Here is a 19,360-nt window from a genome sequence, read left to right on the forward strand (position 1 = left end):
CTCAAGAAGAAACTAAAATCAACGGATTGCCACCCCCTGAAAGATATCATTCCTGTCCAAAAGACATATCTACACAATCTCAGGAAAAAAGGCTGCGCGCGCCCGAAAATTAATACACAGCGCTTTATGAACACATTTGTAAATAGGTTGATATTTAAGCTCCATTTATTGTAATGATATACTTTTTAATTCATAATATGTATGTAGATTTCTGTAGCTTTTTCAATTCATTGTAACATAAGATATGTAGTTTTATCTTATGATGGAATAAAGACCATATTATTATTATTATTATTATTATTATCAAGAGCATTCCGGATGAATTGGACTATCTGCTGAACTTACTTAAATTGATTTCAGACCATTGCTGGAAAGATATACCTAATGTTTTTAATCAAAGCAAAGAAAGTCTGCATTGTAAATGATGATTAGTTCTATCTTTTATCAGCATCTCCTGATACCAACATTAAAGTTCCTATCAAAGGATCCACAGCAAAAACAAAACATGATACCACATCAGAGGACAAAGACCGCGATTTTGATGGCTGTCGAAAAGAGGATATGATCGTCCACACAGCAGAGCTTGGCTTGCCAACAAAGTACATCCAACCTAAGACAATCAACGCCTATCAGTGCAAGGGGAAGTGCTCCTCCAAGCAGTGGAGAAAATACAGCCTTCACTCGCTGCTCAAGGCGTATTTGGAGGAAAAGAAAGGTATCAGTGTTGATAACAATGTATGCTGTGTGCCAACTAAGCTTCGACCGATGTCTCTTATCTATTACGACGAAAAGCATGGCTTTGTGAGGCACATCCTTGACAATGCGATTGTTCAGGAGTGTGGTTGTTACTGAAAGCATTGCCAATTAATTTCCTCGAAATGGGGGAATTTAGAGTTTATTTGTTGAAAGAAATTATACACAATCGACCAAGCCGTAGTATACGGTGCTACGTAGATTAAGCCCAGATGCATTAGTTAGAGTGACATGTTACGATTTGGTAGGTTGATTTTAACAGTTGAGTGAAAAAGGTAAAATTTTATTCCTAAGTATGCTTGTATTAATCCCGTCTTGCTTTCTTGCGTCAGAACTTCTAAACAGACGGAATCCAGGCCAGGGCCCATTTCTCAAAGGTCCCGCTTACTTAGTTGTTTTGAGTAAAGATGGGGGTTTTAAAAGTTTTGAAAATTATACGGTAAAAATATCAGGTCGAGAAACAAAATGGACTGGTTAAAGGGCCAGAATCTTATCTTTTCTTTAAGTTTTGCTTTTGAGACATGATATGCCTTCGTGCCCGTTAGGTTACCGAAACTTTCGAGAAGCGGGTCCCTGGCCTGCTCTGTAATCCTCGGTGTTTCCAGAATTTGAGGATCTTTTTTTTTTTTATCCGCAAAAATTTAGAGAGAGCAGTACATTTTGGTAGAAATACTTTAATATTGACAACATAAAAGAGCTTGCTACATTAATAAATATTTTTTTGTGAGTCAGTAAATAGTTTTGAACCTGTAGTAAAAGTTAAGGGTGTGGTCTTTTCGTCCGCTTGAGAGTATTAAAGTGGACAGCTCTCACCGAAAGTGATGCACGTCTCGACAACCTGAACGGAAGCCGTCATTAGAATGGAGTTGTTTGAATTTGACCCGGGAATCAGGAGTTCCATGCTACAGGCGGCTAAGCAGCCATTGGTAATATTTAATATGTATTCCTACCTGAAAAGCGTGGTGTGAAAGCAATGATTTCAGTTAGAATTATGAATGATTATCCTATGAACCGCCCCCATGAATTCGCCCATGGCCAGCTTGTTGTCGTGTTTTCCTCTCTATGACGTCAGAGGGTATCATGCCCTCGAGTGTTCTCAGACCACCTCGGTTACACGTGAAAAGAGCATGACTGATGTTGGCGTAACATTTAAAGCTTTCAGGTATCTTACGCTCCTTTACTCTTTGATAAAACTTATCGATAAATGTTCCATTTCTTTCTTCATCTATTACCTTCGTTGTGCTGTGTTGCAAATCCCAACCAACTGATCCCTCCGGAAACAGTTCATTTCGTTTTTCTCGGCTTCGTCTAGGGTTAGTTTTATATCAGTAAAATCCATGATGATGAAAAATAACGGGAGCAGTTATACTGCGGACAAAGAAGCTTGTGTACGAAAACAAAAATGCAAAACAGACCTTAAGTGCAACAATATGATTGGTCATGGTTTCTACATTTGGGATTGATATTTACTGTTAGGAAGCGATGGTTTACGTTATACATGTAGCCCATGAAGCAATATCCTTTGTATAGAACATTTCTGGAATCAAAGAGGCATTAAACAAAACGAGTTGATTACATTCGAGTGGAGTCTTGCATTTTCTTGAAACGTCTCCTTCACTGATCAAGATTACTCTTTTCATAAAAAATTAATATACTGTTGCTTAGACGCGCTGATAGTGATAAAGTAGCGATAAATCTAAATGAATTAATTTCAAAGATGTAAAACTAGCGACCGAATGTTTTGTACTGCGACACGTCCTATTTTTATATTCCTCGTAATTGTAATACTGACGGCGACCCATGTGTCAGCCGCCGTACTCAATCATAGGGAATTGCAGGGATACTCATGAGGGATTATATTTAATGAGGACATATCTTAAACATTCCTTCCACCCCTCTACAATCTCTTAGCTATCAAAGGAAGTCTATCTCACGTTCATTACATAAGGTATTCAATGGCATATCAATGGCCACCTTCAATCGACATTACAGCGGCTTATGCTATTTTGCGAAACGAAACGAAACCAGGCGAGATACAACGGAACTAAAGGAATAATGCAGTTATAATAAAGATATAAGTAATCTTCAGTCGATAAGGAGGATTTTTATTTATTTCGCAAAGTAGTAATTTCAGAAGAGTCACTATTATGCGAAATCGACTATTTTCAACCTGTGGTGACAACTTGACCTCTTTCATGTCACAAATATACGTTTAAACATTACAAATTAGTATATCACCAAAGATTTTGGCCTCCTCTTGTTTCGTAAACTGTATTAAAATATATTTCGCCAAATAGTAATTTTAGGAGAGATACTATTTTGCGAAATGGACTATTAGTTGATTTCGCAAAATTGTAACTCTTTTGAAATTACTGCTATGCGAAATGAATAAAAATCCTTCTTGTTAATTAGTGATAACTCCAAAATCATTGTGAAAGATATCTTTACCATATTAATAAATGTATTTGCATTATTCCTTCAGTTTTTTTATATCTCGCCTGGTTTCGTTTTGTTTCGTTTCGCAAAATAATATGAGCCCATGACCGCCGTAGAGACAAAAAAGCATAGATGGCCACACGAAGCTAAGAGGAACCACCAATTTTACAGAAAAAAGGGCTACTGATCAATTTAAAACTTAACCTATGGTCAAAGTTACGTTAAATTCATATTTTTTTGAGTTCTGTTGTCCCTTCCCAGACGAACCTTGAGAACAACTACTCTTTGCAGTGACTGAATCCAGAACTTTGGATCGTCATGAGAAGTTTCATTTGCCACTTAATTTCTCGGGCAATATCAAGGACCAAAGATTCGTAATAGAATCCTTTCCTGCAAGAATTTGTTTCCATTTGTAGTATTTTGAACTGTAGTATCAATAGATCTACAGCTTTTGATTGGAAGCGAAATCAGCCGTCCTTAAGAATATAAATATTTCATGGGAATTGACGGATGAAACCTTTGATATTGAAGATGAGCCGTATACAGCCATAAAAGCTTTCATGCACTGATGTGGATCTGATGGCAACAAGAAATTGTACATTGCCATGTTAGGAGAAAACAGATGAAAGTGACTTGATCGCTAATTTTTTCTGCTATCTAGCGAAGATGTCATCAGGTTTATTGTTCAGTTTTTCCCCGACATGTGCACCCGTGTTAAATACATTTAACACGGGTGCAATGCGCTCTGCTTTGTCTGACCAGTGTTAGGTACGCGAATGTCGTTTATGAGCAAATGAAACTGAGTCGTCATTCTGGTAAAACCATTGCGGATAACAAATTCACAGAGCGATGGCAATTATTTGTGCAAGTATTTGCTATGATTTAGTAAGGGAGAATTGAACGCGATACATTATTATTAAGAGCAAAGGAACTATCTTCAAGAGCTTGAATGATCAAGGAAGTAAGCGCTATATAAAATACACACAAACCTGCAAAAAGGTCTGCCTTGTATTAGCCACTACGCCAATGTTGGTTCCAAAAAGGATAGATCTTTTTTCTGTTTTGTAGTGAGAAAAAATCGTCACCTTCGGAAAACGACACATCACATCAGTTATGCAACCGGCATGGTGAGGTTCTTTGTCATTTTGATGTCACGGACAATATAACCGAAAGCTTGGTCGACGCATTACTTATAGAAACGCAACGGGATTGTGAATGCAAAGTAGCTTCAGATGCAGATCAAACCACTTCTTCAAAATCACAGCTTCATCGTGGAATAATATAACAGGAAGCTTGGGCAACACATCGCTTCTAGGAAAGCACAGGGATTGGAAATGCAAAGCAACAGATGCAGATTAAACTACATCTTTAAAATTACTGCTCCATCAAAACAGACTTTTTAAGCTCAAACGGTGGTTCGCTTAGTTTATTTGTGCCTTAGGTCAACCATCGTGACTAGTCATTCGAGAAAATATCAAACTGAACTACCATTTAACACAAGCCTTGTCTCATATTCCATACAGTAAACAAGCAGTCCAGAACGATTCCGTAAAATTGTACGTTTTAAACGCCTAGCGGAAGCAAAAAATTTCTACATTTCAATGCTCTAATGCTTCGTTTCGCTTTATCGAGGTTTTCTAGACAAAGATAGAGTGTTTATTTTACTTTTCAGTCATTAATTCGCAACCCTCATACATTCCTTTTTATTGCGATAGGTCTGCCATGCCAGTCGCACCCAATTCGGTGGCCTGCCTGTAAATTCAACAAGATCCTCAATGAGTTATTCACTAAGCTAACCAATTTTCTTGAGGTGTTAAAAATGTATCTTATCAGTCGAACCGGTCAAGGGAACATGTGCATTCTAAAGTCCAGTGCGGCTATATGTTTACTGTGATGGAATTTCGAGTTGTTGACGGACGCGATTTATGTGACTTTCGATTTTCGTAACTTGTGGTCAACTTATGGGAAAAAAAAACAGATAAACAGAAAGCAAGCGTGACTGTTACTTATAGAATCTGTCAATTCACAAAGAAGAAAGCTTTGGGTTATATAAACATTTGAATTCGGTTGGTGTACACACAGTCCTTCAAAAGTCGATCAGCAATGTTATTGAAAATAAGCCTGTGCTCTTTTTGAACCTCCAACAATTAAAATTTGCAAATTTGATCTTCTGCACTGGTAACGACTCTGTGAAACGATTAATTATTCAAGCAGTTTGAATAAAACAGACGTTTTCAAACATAAAATTTAAAACACAGCGAAAAAGGAAATAATGGACTTAACGAATAACACATTGGTTGCTGAGTTACTTTAATCGCATTGGACACGCGGACTTTAACCGGCTGTGATTACAAATTACTGTATCCACGAGCGGCGTAAAAGTAACTACTAAAAACTACAGGAAATAATCAATTCTTATTTTAAATACTAATACGAATAGATTGCGCAAAACTTTTGCTCCCACACATTCCACATGAACGAAAAAAAAAGACAACATTCTTAAACTAAACGGCGTTAAAAGGGAAAACAAACGGAAAACTTAAAGTGCTAATCAACTGTTGTTTGGATGTAACAATACCTACCCCTTTCTTAAACTTTAAGCATTTTCAGCTACGGAAGCTTCCTTTGGGTACCTCAAATAGCACTTAAAATTTCGAGAAATAAGATAGAATGTTACTCTTAAGACCAGTTCTTAAGAATTAAATTAAATTCAAATTTGAAGAGGCAAAAGAGACGCAAATATGGTGATTTCTAATCATTCCCCTGCTTACCGAGAGTCCCAAAAGCACTCAATGTGCAATGAAAGTATCCGTGTTTCTCCGGTTATTCACGCGCAGGAAAGGTCTCGCATGTTTCAAATGCAGCTGTTTCAAGTTATTCATTCATCAACAAAACCATTCTCATCTTCATGGATACCCGACTTCAAGGACCGGCATACAGAAAAGATCAGTTGTATACAAATTTATCCCTACTTGACTCTGATGATCTTTTCCGCTCAGGCTGTCAAAAAATCAGTCATTTTATCAGAATGCACAATCAACTGCGACCCGAGTTGACCACAGATCTCAAACCAAACCTAAGCATGATAAAGATACATTCTCAAATGCGTCTACACCGGACATTTCAAGGGCAATGTTCCTGCCAATTTTAATTGACACGATGATTACTTTCAAAACACGGCAGATAAGGGGTAATCTTCTAACGTGTAGCCATTTAAATGAAAACATTAAGACAGAGTAATTTTTCTCAGATTTGGTGTGAAATCGCGATATGTCACGAGGAACAGCCACAACGTTCAACAAAACTGGGCTGTTTTTGCAAAATACATCTCTCTTTACAAGACATAAATAAGGGAAATGATGACGCTAAAAAGGGACTCTAGAAGAAACCTAAGACTACAGCGTGTTGCAGCATTGAAAGGGGAATAGACTTAACCCTATAAAATGGCAGGAAAATTCAATGGCATTGATCTTAAACGTTAGGAAGCAAATATTTTTACGGCACGCACGCTCAACATATCAAAAAAACAAAGCTAACAGACTAGCACCCACTTACCGGTAGCAATGTGTAAATAATTTAGCATTGTTCGAATCTGCTAATTGACTTTGGCAAAATTTAATATATTATCAGATTACTGGATGCCGAGGTCAGAGAATTTCAGACATAGAGGTCAGCCCATTTGGTCACAACATAACAGAACTGTGAGTTGAGGGTACGAAAAACAGAGCAAGAATTTTTTTAAAAGTATTTTTAAGTTTTGCACTTTTTGATTAGAAAGAAAAGATATACGAGTTGGACTTGTATTGGGTATAAAAAAAAATAATGATTGGGAAAAAAGGGCATTTGGACCTGATCCAAAAGATATTTCTATTGTTGATAGAGAACGAACAGAAACTGGCAAGCAGCAGTGTTTCGTTATGAAAAATGCTGATCCACAGAATTCATCTCGGTGCGGAAACTATCAAAGAATGTTTATCATCCAAGAGAAAGAGATAAACGATGCATGAGAGTATCGATAACAAGAGGATAAAAGCATTTTATTTAAGTAAATTCGATATCTGATGCTGTATCAAATCACCTTAACTTATGAGATGGAAACTCCTTCCGGACCTCGGACGAGATTCGTTTCATTTTTTAAAAGAGACAACTGTAACTTAATTTAAAACTTCAAATGGAGGTCAAATTCCAGCAAAAAAAGCATATATTTAATTTCTTTTAGTACAGCGTGGAGGAACTGAAACGTCACATGAGAAATCAAGCGAGTGGATAATTGATGGCGTGCTCATAGTCGCTTGAAGTTACCCTCTCGTCGTTTATCAAAGAGCACGCATTTCAACGGTTTTTTGCATAGTTTAACTATTTCTCAAGCTATGAAACTTGCGTGATGGTATTTGGACTTGAACTTGAATTTTCTGTCATCTACAAAGTTAGAGTCTTGACGTGTACCGGCGTTGCGTTTGATTGGGTTACACCCCATAAGTAATTAACGCAGCTAATTCTATAGAAAAAGAAAAAAATCACATTTATTAAAAGGCATTTTTTAAGTCAATACCTGTTGGTTTTTGTAGAGAGGGTTTATATGGGGGAGGGGAAACCGGAGAACTCGGAGAAAAATAATACCCAGGGAGCCAGGACAAGAAGGTACAACAAACTAAACTTGCATGAAAGCCAGGTCAAAAGGGGTGGAAAGAGAGTGTTCTCACCATTAATATATTCATGTTCCCAAACATGGATAACAAGAGGGGAAAATAATGTGAGCCAAGGAAGGAGATTATCAATATGATCTTTGGCATGTCGTAGGTCTCACGATGGAGATGAAATAAATGATGTAAAATCCTTGCGATTTTGTTGTCATGCAGTTTTAGCATTGTTTTGTTAATTGCTATATTTGGCTCACCTTGGCAATTTAAAAATCTTGACCGAGTACATGTTTGCCAAAACTTCGACACACGAAGGCACCGTAATGATAGCACCACTGGTGATTGAGATTTTTAAACAAAGTCCTCTGCAATCCAAAATATGGAATCAAACTCTATATGACATGTAGTTCAGAGTTATCCGTTAGCAGAAGATTGGGCTTAGCTGTTATTTGAAGGACGTGTATAAAGAAAAGTCACAACAAACGACTCCTATATAAACAACATTCTCGATGAGAATGTCCTCCTCCATATCCGTATGTTTTTTTTGTTCAAAACAGTATCGCTATTGTTGGTAGTCTAGGACTTTTCTGCCCATTCAACTCACCGGAGACAAAAGGCTCAGCTAGCTTGTCATCTCAAAGTCCTTTCGATATCCTTATTCCCTGTCAGTGTTTCCCCTTAGAGAGTAAGAACATTTTATTCGTTTGTAAATTCTATCACTTGAAACTAGTTTTGAAAAATGTTATCTGTGTGCCAACATTTTTTGGCAACTGATGCATTTCTGGATATTTAACTCACATATGTTGACTGTGAAGATATTTTTGGCTCAAACACTGCTGCCTCTAATTGTTGTTGTAATTTTTTACAGAAGACCATCTACATGTGGATGAAGATCAGAATTTGAACAAGACAAAGAGACGGACTCTTCAACTACAGCTAGAAAACTGTAACCTTAGCAACGAATTTACTCCAGCTGGATTGTTGCTTTTCATATCGAGTTTTTACCTCCCTTTTTCACATAAATCAAAGTGGAATTTATTTCAATGTAAGCTTAATAAGTGAAGCTTCTTTGAAAACTGTTTTCCATATATTTTTAAAGCAAAGTGAAATCTTTCGAAGAGACCACATCAAACATGTGGTCTCCCTATTTGATCTTAAAATAAGACCTTAAAAGAAAGCCTAATTACCTCGACATTTAAGCCTCCATCAGTGTTGGAATTTCAAAAGAATATGCTCAGGACAGAAAGGAAAGCTTTCTGTAAGTTCCAGTCTAAGATGAGATAAAAATTTGGAATCGATCGAACAAACATAGTCAAACATTCCTCGGAAACGCCCTTGCGGTGTTCGCGTGAAATTTTTCCTGCGTCACATTTGGCCTTTTTCCAAAGGATAATCTGCTTTGTTTGACACCCTATCAAAGGTGGCTACATCTCGAGGTCAAATTGTTTTCGAATCGGACAATTCTATAATCCTATATACTATGCTTGATCGCAATTGCACGCAACCAAAACCTGGAGGAATCTCAAAGCTCAAAAGACGACTCTGTGAATGTCAAAAGGATAAAGGGGGTGAGTTTCGGAAGAAACTGTGGTGCTGCGTCAGTGGGAGGGTAATTTAGTGTTATTAACCGAGTTGAAAACGTAAATTAGCCACCGTAGAGAGTTTAAAGACTGAAGTTTCGAGCGTCAGCCCTTCGTCAGAGCTGTGAATGTCAGCCATAAGTTTGTCCGTGTTGCCTAAGACGGAACAATTTTCCAAAATACTTACTAAATAAAATTATGATCAACACATGATGTGCACTGTCACAGTTTTTGGGGTGTCCAGTACCTAAGTCACCAGTGCTTTGGTTATCCCCTCTAGGGATCCTCAAAACGTAAAAAGTCATCTGGACAGCAGACTGGGGCAAGTAACATGGCCTTGTCATCCCCTCTAGGGAAAAGTGGATCAAATGAGAGACTGAGGCAAGTAACGTGAAATTAGTCTTTCATTTGTCGTGGGAAAAACCATAATTGCTTTAAGACGTCAGAAAATTATCATTTAAAGTTAATTCTCGCACTTGAGATTGTGTTTGGTGGAGAGAAGTGTTCTGTTGTTGTAAAGCATCTTGGAAAGAGCGATCAGTCAACAGTTTCAAGTGAGTTGCTTCGCATGTAGAGAGTTCAGCCGATCGATTTAAGACACGTACGGAAGGAGGATCTTTTTCACTTGTTGGGATTTTGCGTTTAAGAAAGGGACAGAAACCTTGTCCTTTGCGACGAGCTTTGAGTCTGAAAGTAATCATAACTGTCTGACTTGTTTAAATGTGTGCGTGTGTGTGGGAAAATTTCCTCTGGCTTTAGTGACCTTTGCAACATAATCAGAAATTTACTACGAGTTTGGACAAGTCAGTGGCGGATCAAGGGGAGGGGCCCGGGCCCCCCGCTTCCTTATTTTGGGTAAAAAAAGAAAAGGAATCGTAGAAGGAAGAAAAGCCGGCAGGGTAAGCGACAACCCCCCCCCCCCCCAACCCAAGACAAGTACCTTGGCAGGACAAGTATCTTGGCAAGCAACTTGCGAGGACTCCTTACAAATAGATCCTCAAAAAAAAAACCGAATGGAACACCATATAAATAAGGTTTTGGATATCCTAGTTTATTGATTGAAACACCTACTGCAAATGCTTTATCATTGTTATTGACATTTTTATCCATTTTTAAACAAGATTTTACATTAAAGCCATGGAAAATGAATTAAAGAGGTTATCTCTGGTCTATCCCGCACCTCATATTGACTAGGATACCCAAAAACCTTTAATATGGTGTTCCATCCCATTATTTTTGAGAATCTATTTTCAAGGAGTACTTGCAAGTTATCACGGTTACTTGGGTTTAATTAGAAATTCTTTGACCAAATGACAAACATAACCCTGAGAGGCTGACAAGTATCCTTTCTTCAGTTTGGCCTAAGGGAAAAAAGAAATATTTCTACTTCTTTGATTTAGGGCATGATTGTTTTGGTGTTCTTCTAAGTTCTTGGTCAACAGCTTCTCCACTTTTGAGCCTATTTACATACATACATACATGCATACATATGTACATACATTCTTTATTTGATAAAGCCGGTTGTAAGATGGCAGCAAAATGCTGATGTGGAACTACTATGTAACAGTATAAAATGACAAAAATATGTATCAAGTAAATATTACAATTTTAAGATGGTATGAGAGAAATAATGATAAAAAATAATAGAAAGAAATTTCAAACATTATGATTTTAAACTAACATCAAAAATATACGAAGGCATTTGTTTTGTTATTGGTTGCTGTTGAATTGGTACCAAATGAAATTTGGTCAACAGTCTTTGAGCACTAATTGTTGCTAATGCTTTTTAATTGCCACAGATCACGGTCATATAAATTGGGAGAAAAGAATATGATTGCTTCCCTAATTGAAGATACCAAGTACTTAGTGATGTGGGTAACCTTTCAAAGATTGATGTCAACCATCTAATACAACTAAATGAAGCAGGTCCAAGTTATAATATTGTGATACCAGTAGGGCAGTCTTATATGAAGGAATATCCATATGACTAAAGATTAATTGAGTTTCCCCTCCTCTTTTAAGCTCAAGGTGGACAAGAAATAATTTCCATCTTCTTAGTTTGCATGACACTGATCTTTTGCCATTAATGATGATGAAAAACAATAATGTCATGAGAATTTAGAGATTCAACAGTTACTGAACTTATGAAGGAATGCCCCTTTCACTTAACATTTGGTTGTCCCCTTATATTTGAGGTCCAGAATTGAATACAATAATTTGGTTTATATAATTGTGAGGATTTGGTTATCCCTCCTTTTTTTAGCTGAAGGTGGGTAAAAACAATTCCATTTCCCCAGTTTGCAGCATATTTCTATTTATATAAAAAATAGACAATGTAAAACAAAGGGTGAAATGATAATTAAAGAATACAAAACTGACTCATTGACTAGAAATTAAGAAACCACAGTGAAAGGGATACCCACTTTACTAAGGTTTTGGCTATCCCTTCCTCAGGTAGAAACACAACACATCTCTTTTATTTGGTTCACATTATCATCCCCTACTCTACAAATTAAGTTAAAGCAATGTTCATCATAAAAATTGGATCTGCCATGAACATGGCAGGCACATTGAAAAGGATACCCAGATTAATTGGAATGTGGTTATCCTCCTCTCCTTCCCAATCTGATCCTTTCCTCGTCCTCTAGTTCACATTACTGTGCAGTAACTTGTATGATAGCTAAAAAAAAAACATTGTTCATTACATGCAGCAGAAAAGGTGGCAATTCTTGAATGAAGTGCTCTAGTCAACAATTATAGAGAAGGCTTTCAGGGTACCTTCTCTGTGATTTATGCATCATCATTTCATATAGTATGATAAGAAATTACAACAAGAATTAATTAGAGAAATAAATCACAATGGAAACTTTCTTAAAGAGCAAGAGCAGAAATCTTAAAGGAAATAATTATTCATCAGGAATTTTCTTCTTTTGTTAACTCATTAAAAGTAATTATGTTTATTCTGTTTCCTAGTGAAAAGCTATGTTTAGATGTAGATCACATCTATAGTTAGTGATTTAACCCTTTGCCTTCAAGCGTGCTTCTCTTAATAACAGCAATTGTCAGTATTAGATTGTACAATTAAATAAAGGCAGAGAAAGTAAAAAAATACATTGTTGAACAGCAAGTATTATATGACGGGGGGCAACTATAAAGCAGCTCTCAATTTCTTAAAAGATATCCACAACAGTACCTGACCACTCTGTGGGAAGTGTAGCAGTCCTGCCAATCCATTTCATTGCTATTGCATGCAATTTATCATGTCTTCAAAATCCTTGTAGAAGCACAACGGTATCGAAGAGGGTAATAAAACATCAGCGATTGGGGCTCAGGGATACCGAAAACACTGGTATACCAAAAAAAGCCGAGAGCTCAAGTCCGAGTCTGGGCAAAACAGATTGGACTTGGTTTTGAATCAGAGGGGCATAAAACTCTCTGCTCCCCTAAAAAAATTAGGTCATGCGGTCGAACATATTATACGTATCAATCAAAGAATGCTTGTGGTACGACAAAAAAAGCCCTCATACTTATGAGGCTAGTGGAATCGAGAAAAAAGATATGAAAAACAAGGACTACGAAAAACCGTGAGGAAGCTTTACAAATGTTAAGCTATGTTCCTTAACGATCTCTCATGGTGATCCGTTTTAATCACACTTTGAGTGCAGTCGCGACCGAACCCCAAAGTATCACAACCCCATCACTAGACCAGGCCAGGAGAGACATTCAATAAGCTGAAATGGGAAGGGTGATCAAGCGTTATATATTTCTTTGTTTGTGTCCACCACGAAAGCTGCAACGATCCGTTGAACAAATACCGCAGTAATACATTCGGGACTTGAACTGATAGTGCTCCGAGTAGTCTGTCAGTTGTTATAGCCTTTTACCTGGCTCACAAAAGAAGAGAAAGTATTGGAGCTCCACGAGGAGCCATTGAATAAGAAGGATTTGAGAGACCAAAGAATACTCCGAAAAGAACCATGAAAACATATAATACCCTAAAAATAAGCGATTGCATCATTGATTCCTCTCTCTTTGTTCCTTATGAATCGAGCTTCTTCTGTAAATGTAGTTCAGTCCATAGAGTATTTCGCAGAGAAGAAACCTGGGTCCACAATTGTTTTTGTTGTAATAACTGAATATAGAAAGTGCACTTTTATTTTTTCAGAATATCTAATTGCAATTTTTGAACTTTTGTTCCACCGGAACTGTCTTTTTTGTAAAAGCTGACAGAATACAATTTAATCTTGCCAATAGAGGGTCCTTAAAGAATTAAGACCGCTTTAGAAGAAAGGAACAGATTTTATTATTAAAGAGAATGGTTTGCCTTCATCACCTGCTCCCATATTGCAAGAAAATTTGTCTAGCTTTTAATTTTTCGTACGTGTCATTTTATATGGTTTCATACGCAAGTGTGGTTTATTGCATTTAAGATTGATTTTCAAAATGGGATATGAATTACTGTTGTCTATCTCGACTCAATTAGTTTTTTCATCGAAAATAATCTTAAAAGCTAAGCCGAAAGTTGATGATTAGGTTTCATCTGTCATCGGTGATGTTTTTTCCTGATTATGTATTTCGGAAGGCTGTTTCTAAATTTGTCAAATCAATACAGGAGATAGACACAAAAGGGGAAGGCAACTTTTAAACCACTGCGAAAAAGTATGTCTAAACTACTGGTGGTATTTTTGATGAAAAAAATACAAATGTCAATCAGAAGAGGACGTGTTTATAATGAAGTAGCGATAAGCTTTTGAAGCTTTGTTGTCTTCAATACACCTATCTACATGTTTTATTTTCTGAAGAGAATTAAAGACGGGAAATGTAGAGCAATTTCAAACAAAACAAAACATTCTGCATATTAGATTAGAACGCCTTTTTTTTTTCTTTTTAAACAAGGTTTTTGGTCTTTCCGTGCTTTATGGCACATTTCATAACTGTGATAGCAGCGAAATATCGTCAATTAATAATTGTTTCTTCACTGCGCTGTCGGGTTTCAATATCAAGATAGCGCTGCTAGTTGAAATATTAAAAAATATCCGGCAAATTGGAAAGGCAGATTGATTGGTCACGGTAGAGGCCTGCTCTGCTGTTAAAAGAAGGCTAGATTAATTTCCTCGAATTTCAACCAAAAACTGTGGACTGAAACATCGACGTTCTTCCTATTTATCATGCTTTACAACACTCTTTTTCAGTTATTTTTACGCGTGACTCTTTAGATGAAATTTGAATTAAAAGATATTGATTCTTAAGATCATTTTGAACTGAGAAATAAAATGATATAAGAAAAAAAGAACTTCTTGATTATTTGCATACGTCATGCCAGGTTTTCATTTCACAAAATAGTCCTAATGCAAGGAGGAAAAAATTTTTTTATCATATTATTAAAATTCATTGGAATTCTTTTCAAAAAGCTCTCAGCAATTTCAATATCGGTCAGTGAGTGGCAAAATAAACCAAATCCGTGTTGAAAATTAAATGGTTTTCAACATCTCATTTGCTGGGTTTAGCAAGATAATATAAACAGAACACTGCTGGGCTGGAGTTGATGATTTCCTTCTGCCTCCGGGCCAAGATTGAAAATAACTTATTACCGAGAAGCCAAATGCTACTGTTGTTCTGTCATAAGGAACAAGCTAAAAACTTAGTTGAATTTGCAACCTAAATGGTATGTTTTGGCCCCAGTTCGGGTGTTTATCTCACGTGTCCTGACTTCTGAGGCCAATCAATTATTCATAGAAGCCGCAGGGCTTTAAAAACTGTTGTTTGAGAAAAAAAAGAGAATTATCCACACAGAGCCGAAGGCAATACTTGGTAAGGAGTAGCAAAGATGTCTTTTGGCAACGCAAGTGCAGGAGAACTACTGTCTGATACAAATATGAGTCAAGGGACGAATTCCAGCGCCAAACAGGAAGTGTTTGGGAGATCTGTTTGTGCTCAAGGTTTCTACTGGCCGATCCACGCACCCTTGATTTTGATTCTCATATCTATTTTGGCTGCCAACTGTGTTGTTATCGTCTTGACGATCTGGAAAGAAACTTTACGGACAGTGAGTAATATGTTCCTGTTTTCCTTGACTCTGTCTGATCTATTGTTTGGTTTAATCGGAATTCCTGTCTTCATGTCCTGTACAGTCACCACCTCCCTTTTACAGTGTACGCTATCCGTGCTTCTTTGGCGATTCACTGCTGTTTCGTCCGTATGTCATCTTTTTATCATTGCTTGTGACCGCTACTTTATTATTTTACATTCTATGAAATACCCTTCAATCGCAACAAAAACCCGTGCCACATGCGTGATAGCGGTAATTTGGTTAGTGGCATTAGCGTCTTCATCCATTCAGTTTGCTTGGTACAAATGGAACAACGACCTAAAAGAACCCAAGGAAGACACAATTCAGATTGACAAAATTTATCTTTTATTGCTGATCATAGTGTTCTTTTTTTTGCCTTTACTGCTGATGTTCTACATTTACAGCTGCATCTTACTTGTTTCTTTTCGACATATCTTCGCCTTTCGTAGACGTCGTAAAAATCTCGACCAACCAGTGCCCTCTATTGCTCACGATTTACGTGGAACCTTTATTTTATTTTTTATGATGCTAATATTCATCGGTTGCTGGCTGCCGTTTTTTCTTCTTATTCTTGAAGATCACATTCTGGAGACTTTCTTTTATATCGTACCAGGATGGGGTTTATGCGTAATCCTTTATCTCCGATTCATTCCCCCAATGGCAAATCCTATTCTATGCGCGTTTTGTAAGCAAGATTATCGCCGTGCCTGGCGTGGTTTAGCGCGACGGCAACAATGGCTCAGCCTGAATCTTCGTTTTTTCAAATTTCCTTCCGTCTCTGAAACACGCGACAGAACATGTGACAGAACCCCAACTTCAGTCACACTCGCCGAAAAAACAAACAACAGCGGTGATAGCCTAACTGGTTCAGTGAATATGCTTGCTTTGGAAGTTTATTGACAACGGTTGCTGATGTATGTGTTAATCTTAGATCAGCCTAAAAGGAACCAGTCATTTCATCTCAAAGCAGCTGGTTAAAAAATCGGTGAACTTGAAAGGACAGTTCATTTAAAGACTATTGGGCAATAGGTGGGTAACTTTCCTTAAACCCTTTAAATCAAGAGCTGATCGTAAATTCTCTCCTCTAACTGCTACACATTTCCTTTTAAATTAGTTACAAGAATTTGGTGTTAGGTCAAGAGATTAACTTCTACCTGACAAGTTTGGGCATTCTTATTACCTGTTTTGCTGAATAGTGTATGTATATTATAGGGAGAAGTTACTTGTTAATCACCTGTGGGAGTTAACGGGTTAAGATATAAACCCTGCAGCTGTGTCAAAGAAACCCACGCATTTGAGTTAATAACGCGTGCGCAAAGTTTTGTACAGTTTTTATCATTTGCGTTCTTAATCGGAGCGAGGGGTTATCTTTTTTATTGAAGCGTTGGAAAGCTATTTTTCCCTTAAGGGATCATTCAGTCAGCAGGGTATGTAATGAAAGGGTAAAGGAGTAGTAATAAGGTAACTGACTGGTTTAAGCTTACCTCGAAGAAAAGCCAAACTTAATTCTTGTCTAAAGTAAGCAGAAAATTCTATTGAAAAACTGAAAACATGATCTAAAAGCTTTATCAAACTAACGTCAGAAACGTTTCTGCGGATGGTAAGGGAATCATCTACCAGTGACATGTACAATAATTATGGCGTTTGATTTTTTTTCCTTCAGTCCTACAAAAAAGCTTCTTTCTCTGACTTTGACATTGTTTTTCTTGAGGTGCATTCCAACCATGTAACTTGCGCTTAAATTTATCTTGGACTATTTTGGTCTGTCAATATTAAAAGCTCCTTTTGGAATGCACTTGAAGAGACACTTTCAATTACGGTGAAGATTTGCACGAGGCCTCTGTATCATTTTTTTTTTTAATTTCTTAAACAGACCTAACGATTCCTCGATAAACCGTAAAATACAATCTAAGATGGCAAACGCTTTAGCTGTAGGACATGATTCAAGTTATATCGCAACAAAAACTCTTTCATACGCTGTAAAGGCCATTTTCGTTTCCTCAATACTTAATGAAATACAAAAGAAGCACGAATGAAAGGGGTTTGTGATGATGTAAGGGTCCGGTCATTTTGTTTATCACAGGGGGGATGAGGAGATTGGGAGGATTTTGGCTTTTTCGCGATAAGTCTTACCTGACCCCCCTTGAAGTGTAAAATTCCTTTTATCTCCCCTCATTGGTAGTTAATTGGTAGTCAATTTTAAATAGTCCGCACTTTGTTCTCCATTTGCGACCAGTTTTCCCCTCCGTTATCCCTGAAAACTATAGGGTCCCCCGTGTTAAGGATTATTTCTTGTGCCTTTTTACTAAAAGAATTGTTTGTAAGAGCGAACCGGAAGTGCATTTTTACCGGAAATTACGTTACCCGCCGGAAGATTGATTTACAGTTTCAAAATAAAGTCCCGGATTGAGGGGAGGAGCGCTTACGCCATAGAAAAGAAATCTTGGGTGGGTGTTTTTGTCTTTTTTTGCAGGATTTTTTCAATGGGAACTCTGGACTTTTTTAGGAAGAGGACTGAAAAAATTTAGGAACCTAAAGAGAAACACCCCGAAAACCCCTTCGCCCCCCCCCCCCCCCCCCTCAGGCGATAGATGATACTGGGTCCTTAATACTGATGCAAGGTCCTTAATACTGATGTAACGTCCTTAATACTGATGTAACGTCCTTAATACTGATGTAGCGTCCTTAATACTGATGTAACGCTGTCGAAAATGAACTTCTCACAAGTTATCACCTCTGTAGAACGCTCCGGATTCGCAAACAGCTGTGTATTGTAGCAAAGACTGTTCAAATGTTAAACGAAAAGACGAATTAGCTCATAGATATTTTTGACGTTATAATTTAGATGGTAAATATGTCCATGTTGATTATTATTATTTAAAACATCGTCCAAAGTAAGTTTATTTCAGCTTTTTAGATGGTGAAATCGAGAGATCATAATTGTGTTGTAATTGGTCATTTTTTGAGGGTTTCTTTCAGGGCGCAAAAATCAGCCATTCTTTAATTTGTTGATCATCACCTCAGAATTGCTTTGTTTTGCGGAAAGGCAGTTAGTTCCTAACGAACTAATTTCATTACTCCTTTCCTTATTTGCGGAGCCGTTTCTTTTGTATTACTGGTTCAGCTATTGAAATTGAAGCATAATTTATATATCTTACTCAGTGTCAATCAAGTTTAAGAATTAGTAAAAATTAAAGTGCTAAAAAAAATCCTTTTTTTTTTTGGTATATTTACTATGAGGTCCTTATAACTAGTTGGTAGCGAAATAAAAGGAATGGAGGAAGGCTGGAGGGGGGGGAAGAAGAGGAATGAAAAGAGAGAGAGAGGGGTGGGTGGGAGGGAGGAGAGAAGAAGGATGGGATGGTTGAGAAAGATAAAGGAAAATGAATAAGGCAAGGGATGTAGGGGGGCGGAATAACAAATATTAGTTTTGTTGCTAGTTGTACTTTGTTACGTTGTGTGGGGCAGAGTGAGTGCAATAAGAGCGAATGGAACATTCTCTTTATACTGTTCACACTTCCAACATGAGTGACACTTCAACTTAACTACTTGAAGCTAATAATGGCGAAAGCTTATGTCCCCTGTGTAATGTACTTTTTGTGAACGTAACAAAATGAAAAAAATGAGAAAAGATGCCGGAGCTGACTCTACTAGCCAGCTAGTTTGACATAATGTTCCTGTTTTTACCAAGACGATGTTGGTAAAAACTAAAAAAAACAAAGATAAACTTTCAAGAGAATGTCAAACTTACATGTTTATGAGCGGAAGTCTTCATAGCCACAATATTGACAAATGGAGTCGTTCAAAAGATTCTCTCCCTGATTTTTCGTTGCAATATTGCGTCGAGTGCTGTTTACATTTACACATTATCATGATAATAA

The 19,360-nt window shown here is 37.2% G+C and overlaps 2 protein-coding genes and 3 long non-coding RNA genes across 10 annotated transcripts in view; 2 read left to right on the forward strand and 3 right to left on the reverse strand.

Annotated features, from left to right (window-relative positions):
- The window catches only part of LOC113666885 (inhibin beta A chain), a 26,847-nt gene extending 24,512 nt beyond the window's left edge, over positions 1–2,335 (forward strand). For all 4 annotated transcript variants that reach the window (XM_089201503.1, XM_089201504.1, XM_089201502.1 and 1 more), the window contains one exon: positions 449–2,335. In XM_089201503.1, the coding sequence (XP_089057629.1) occupies positions 449–852 (404 nt within the window). In that variant the 3' untranslated portion in view covers positions 853–2,335. The remainder of the gene's footprint in view (positions 1–448) is intronic.
- A 2,250-nt stretch (positions 2,336–4,585) lies between these two features.
- Positions 4,586–6,296, reverse strand: LOC113666879 (uncharacterized). The gene is made up of 3 exons (XR_003445836.2): positions 5,961–6,296; positions 5,772–5,833; positions 4,586–4,941 (listed from the first exon to the last, which is right to left on the reverse strand). It is a non-coding gene; the product is annotated as an uncharacterized LOC113666879 (long non-coding RNA).
- Positions 6,297–7,203: 907 nt separating this feature from the next.
- Positions 7,204–9,202, reverse strand: LOC113666849 (uncharacterized). Of its 3 annotated transcripts, XR_003445831.2 has the most exons (4): positions 9,017–9,202; positions 8,434–8,506; positions 8,087–8,194; positions 7,204–7,687 (listed from the first exon to the last, which is right to left on the reverse strand). It is a non-coding gene; the product is annotated as an uncharacterized LOC113666849 (long non-coding RNA). The 3 variants fall into 3 exon arrangements; XR_016185207.1 differs by lacking the exon at positions 8,434–8,506 and having other exon boundaries at positions 9,017–9,175; XR_016185208.1 differs by lacking the exon at positions 8,087–8,194 and having other exon boundaries at positions 9,017–9,157.
- Positions 9,203–11,869: 2,667 nt separating this feature from the next.
- On the reverse strand, positions 11,870–12,741 carry LOC149049078 (uncharacterized). The gene is made up of 2 exons (XR_016185211.1): positions 12,603–12,741; positions 11,870–12,089 (listed from the first exon to the last, which is right to left on the reverse strand). It is a non-coding gene; the product is annotated as an uncharacterized LOC149049078 (long non-coding RNA).
- A 2,008-nt stretch (positions 12,742–14,749) lies between these two features.
- LOC113666848 (histamine H2 receptor) lies at positions 14,750–18,690 on the forward strand. The gene has a single exon (XM_027182638.2). It carries the CDS (start codon positions 15,237–15,239, stop codon positions 16,377–16,379), a length of 1,143 nt encoding a protein of 380 aa, XP_027038439.2. The 5' UTR covers positions 14,750–15,236; the 3' UTR covers positions 16,380–18,690.
- Positions 18,691–19,360: the final 670 nt, after the last annotated feature.

The sequence above is a fragment of the Pocillopora damicornis genome, chromosome 3 (assembly GCF_964200805.1).
Source record: "Pocillopora damicornis chromosome 3, jaPocDami1.2, whole genome shotgun sequence".
NCBI classification, from domain to species: domain Eukaryota; kingdom Metazoa; phylum Cnidaria; class Anthozoa; order Scleractinia; family Pocilloporidae; genus Pocillopora; species Pocillopora damicornis.

Coding starts and splice junctions, on each gene's coding strand:
- LOC113666848 (XM_027182638.2), top strand. CDS start 15,237: ATGTCTTTTGGCAACGCAAGTGCAGGAGAACTACTGTCTGATACAAAT.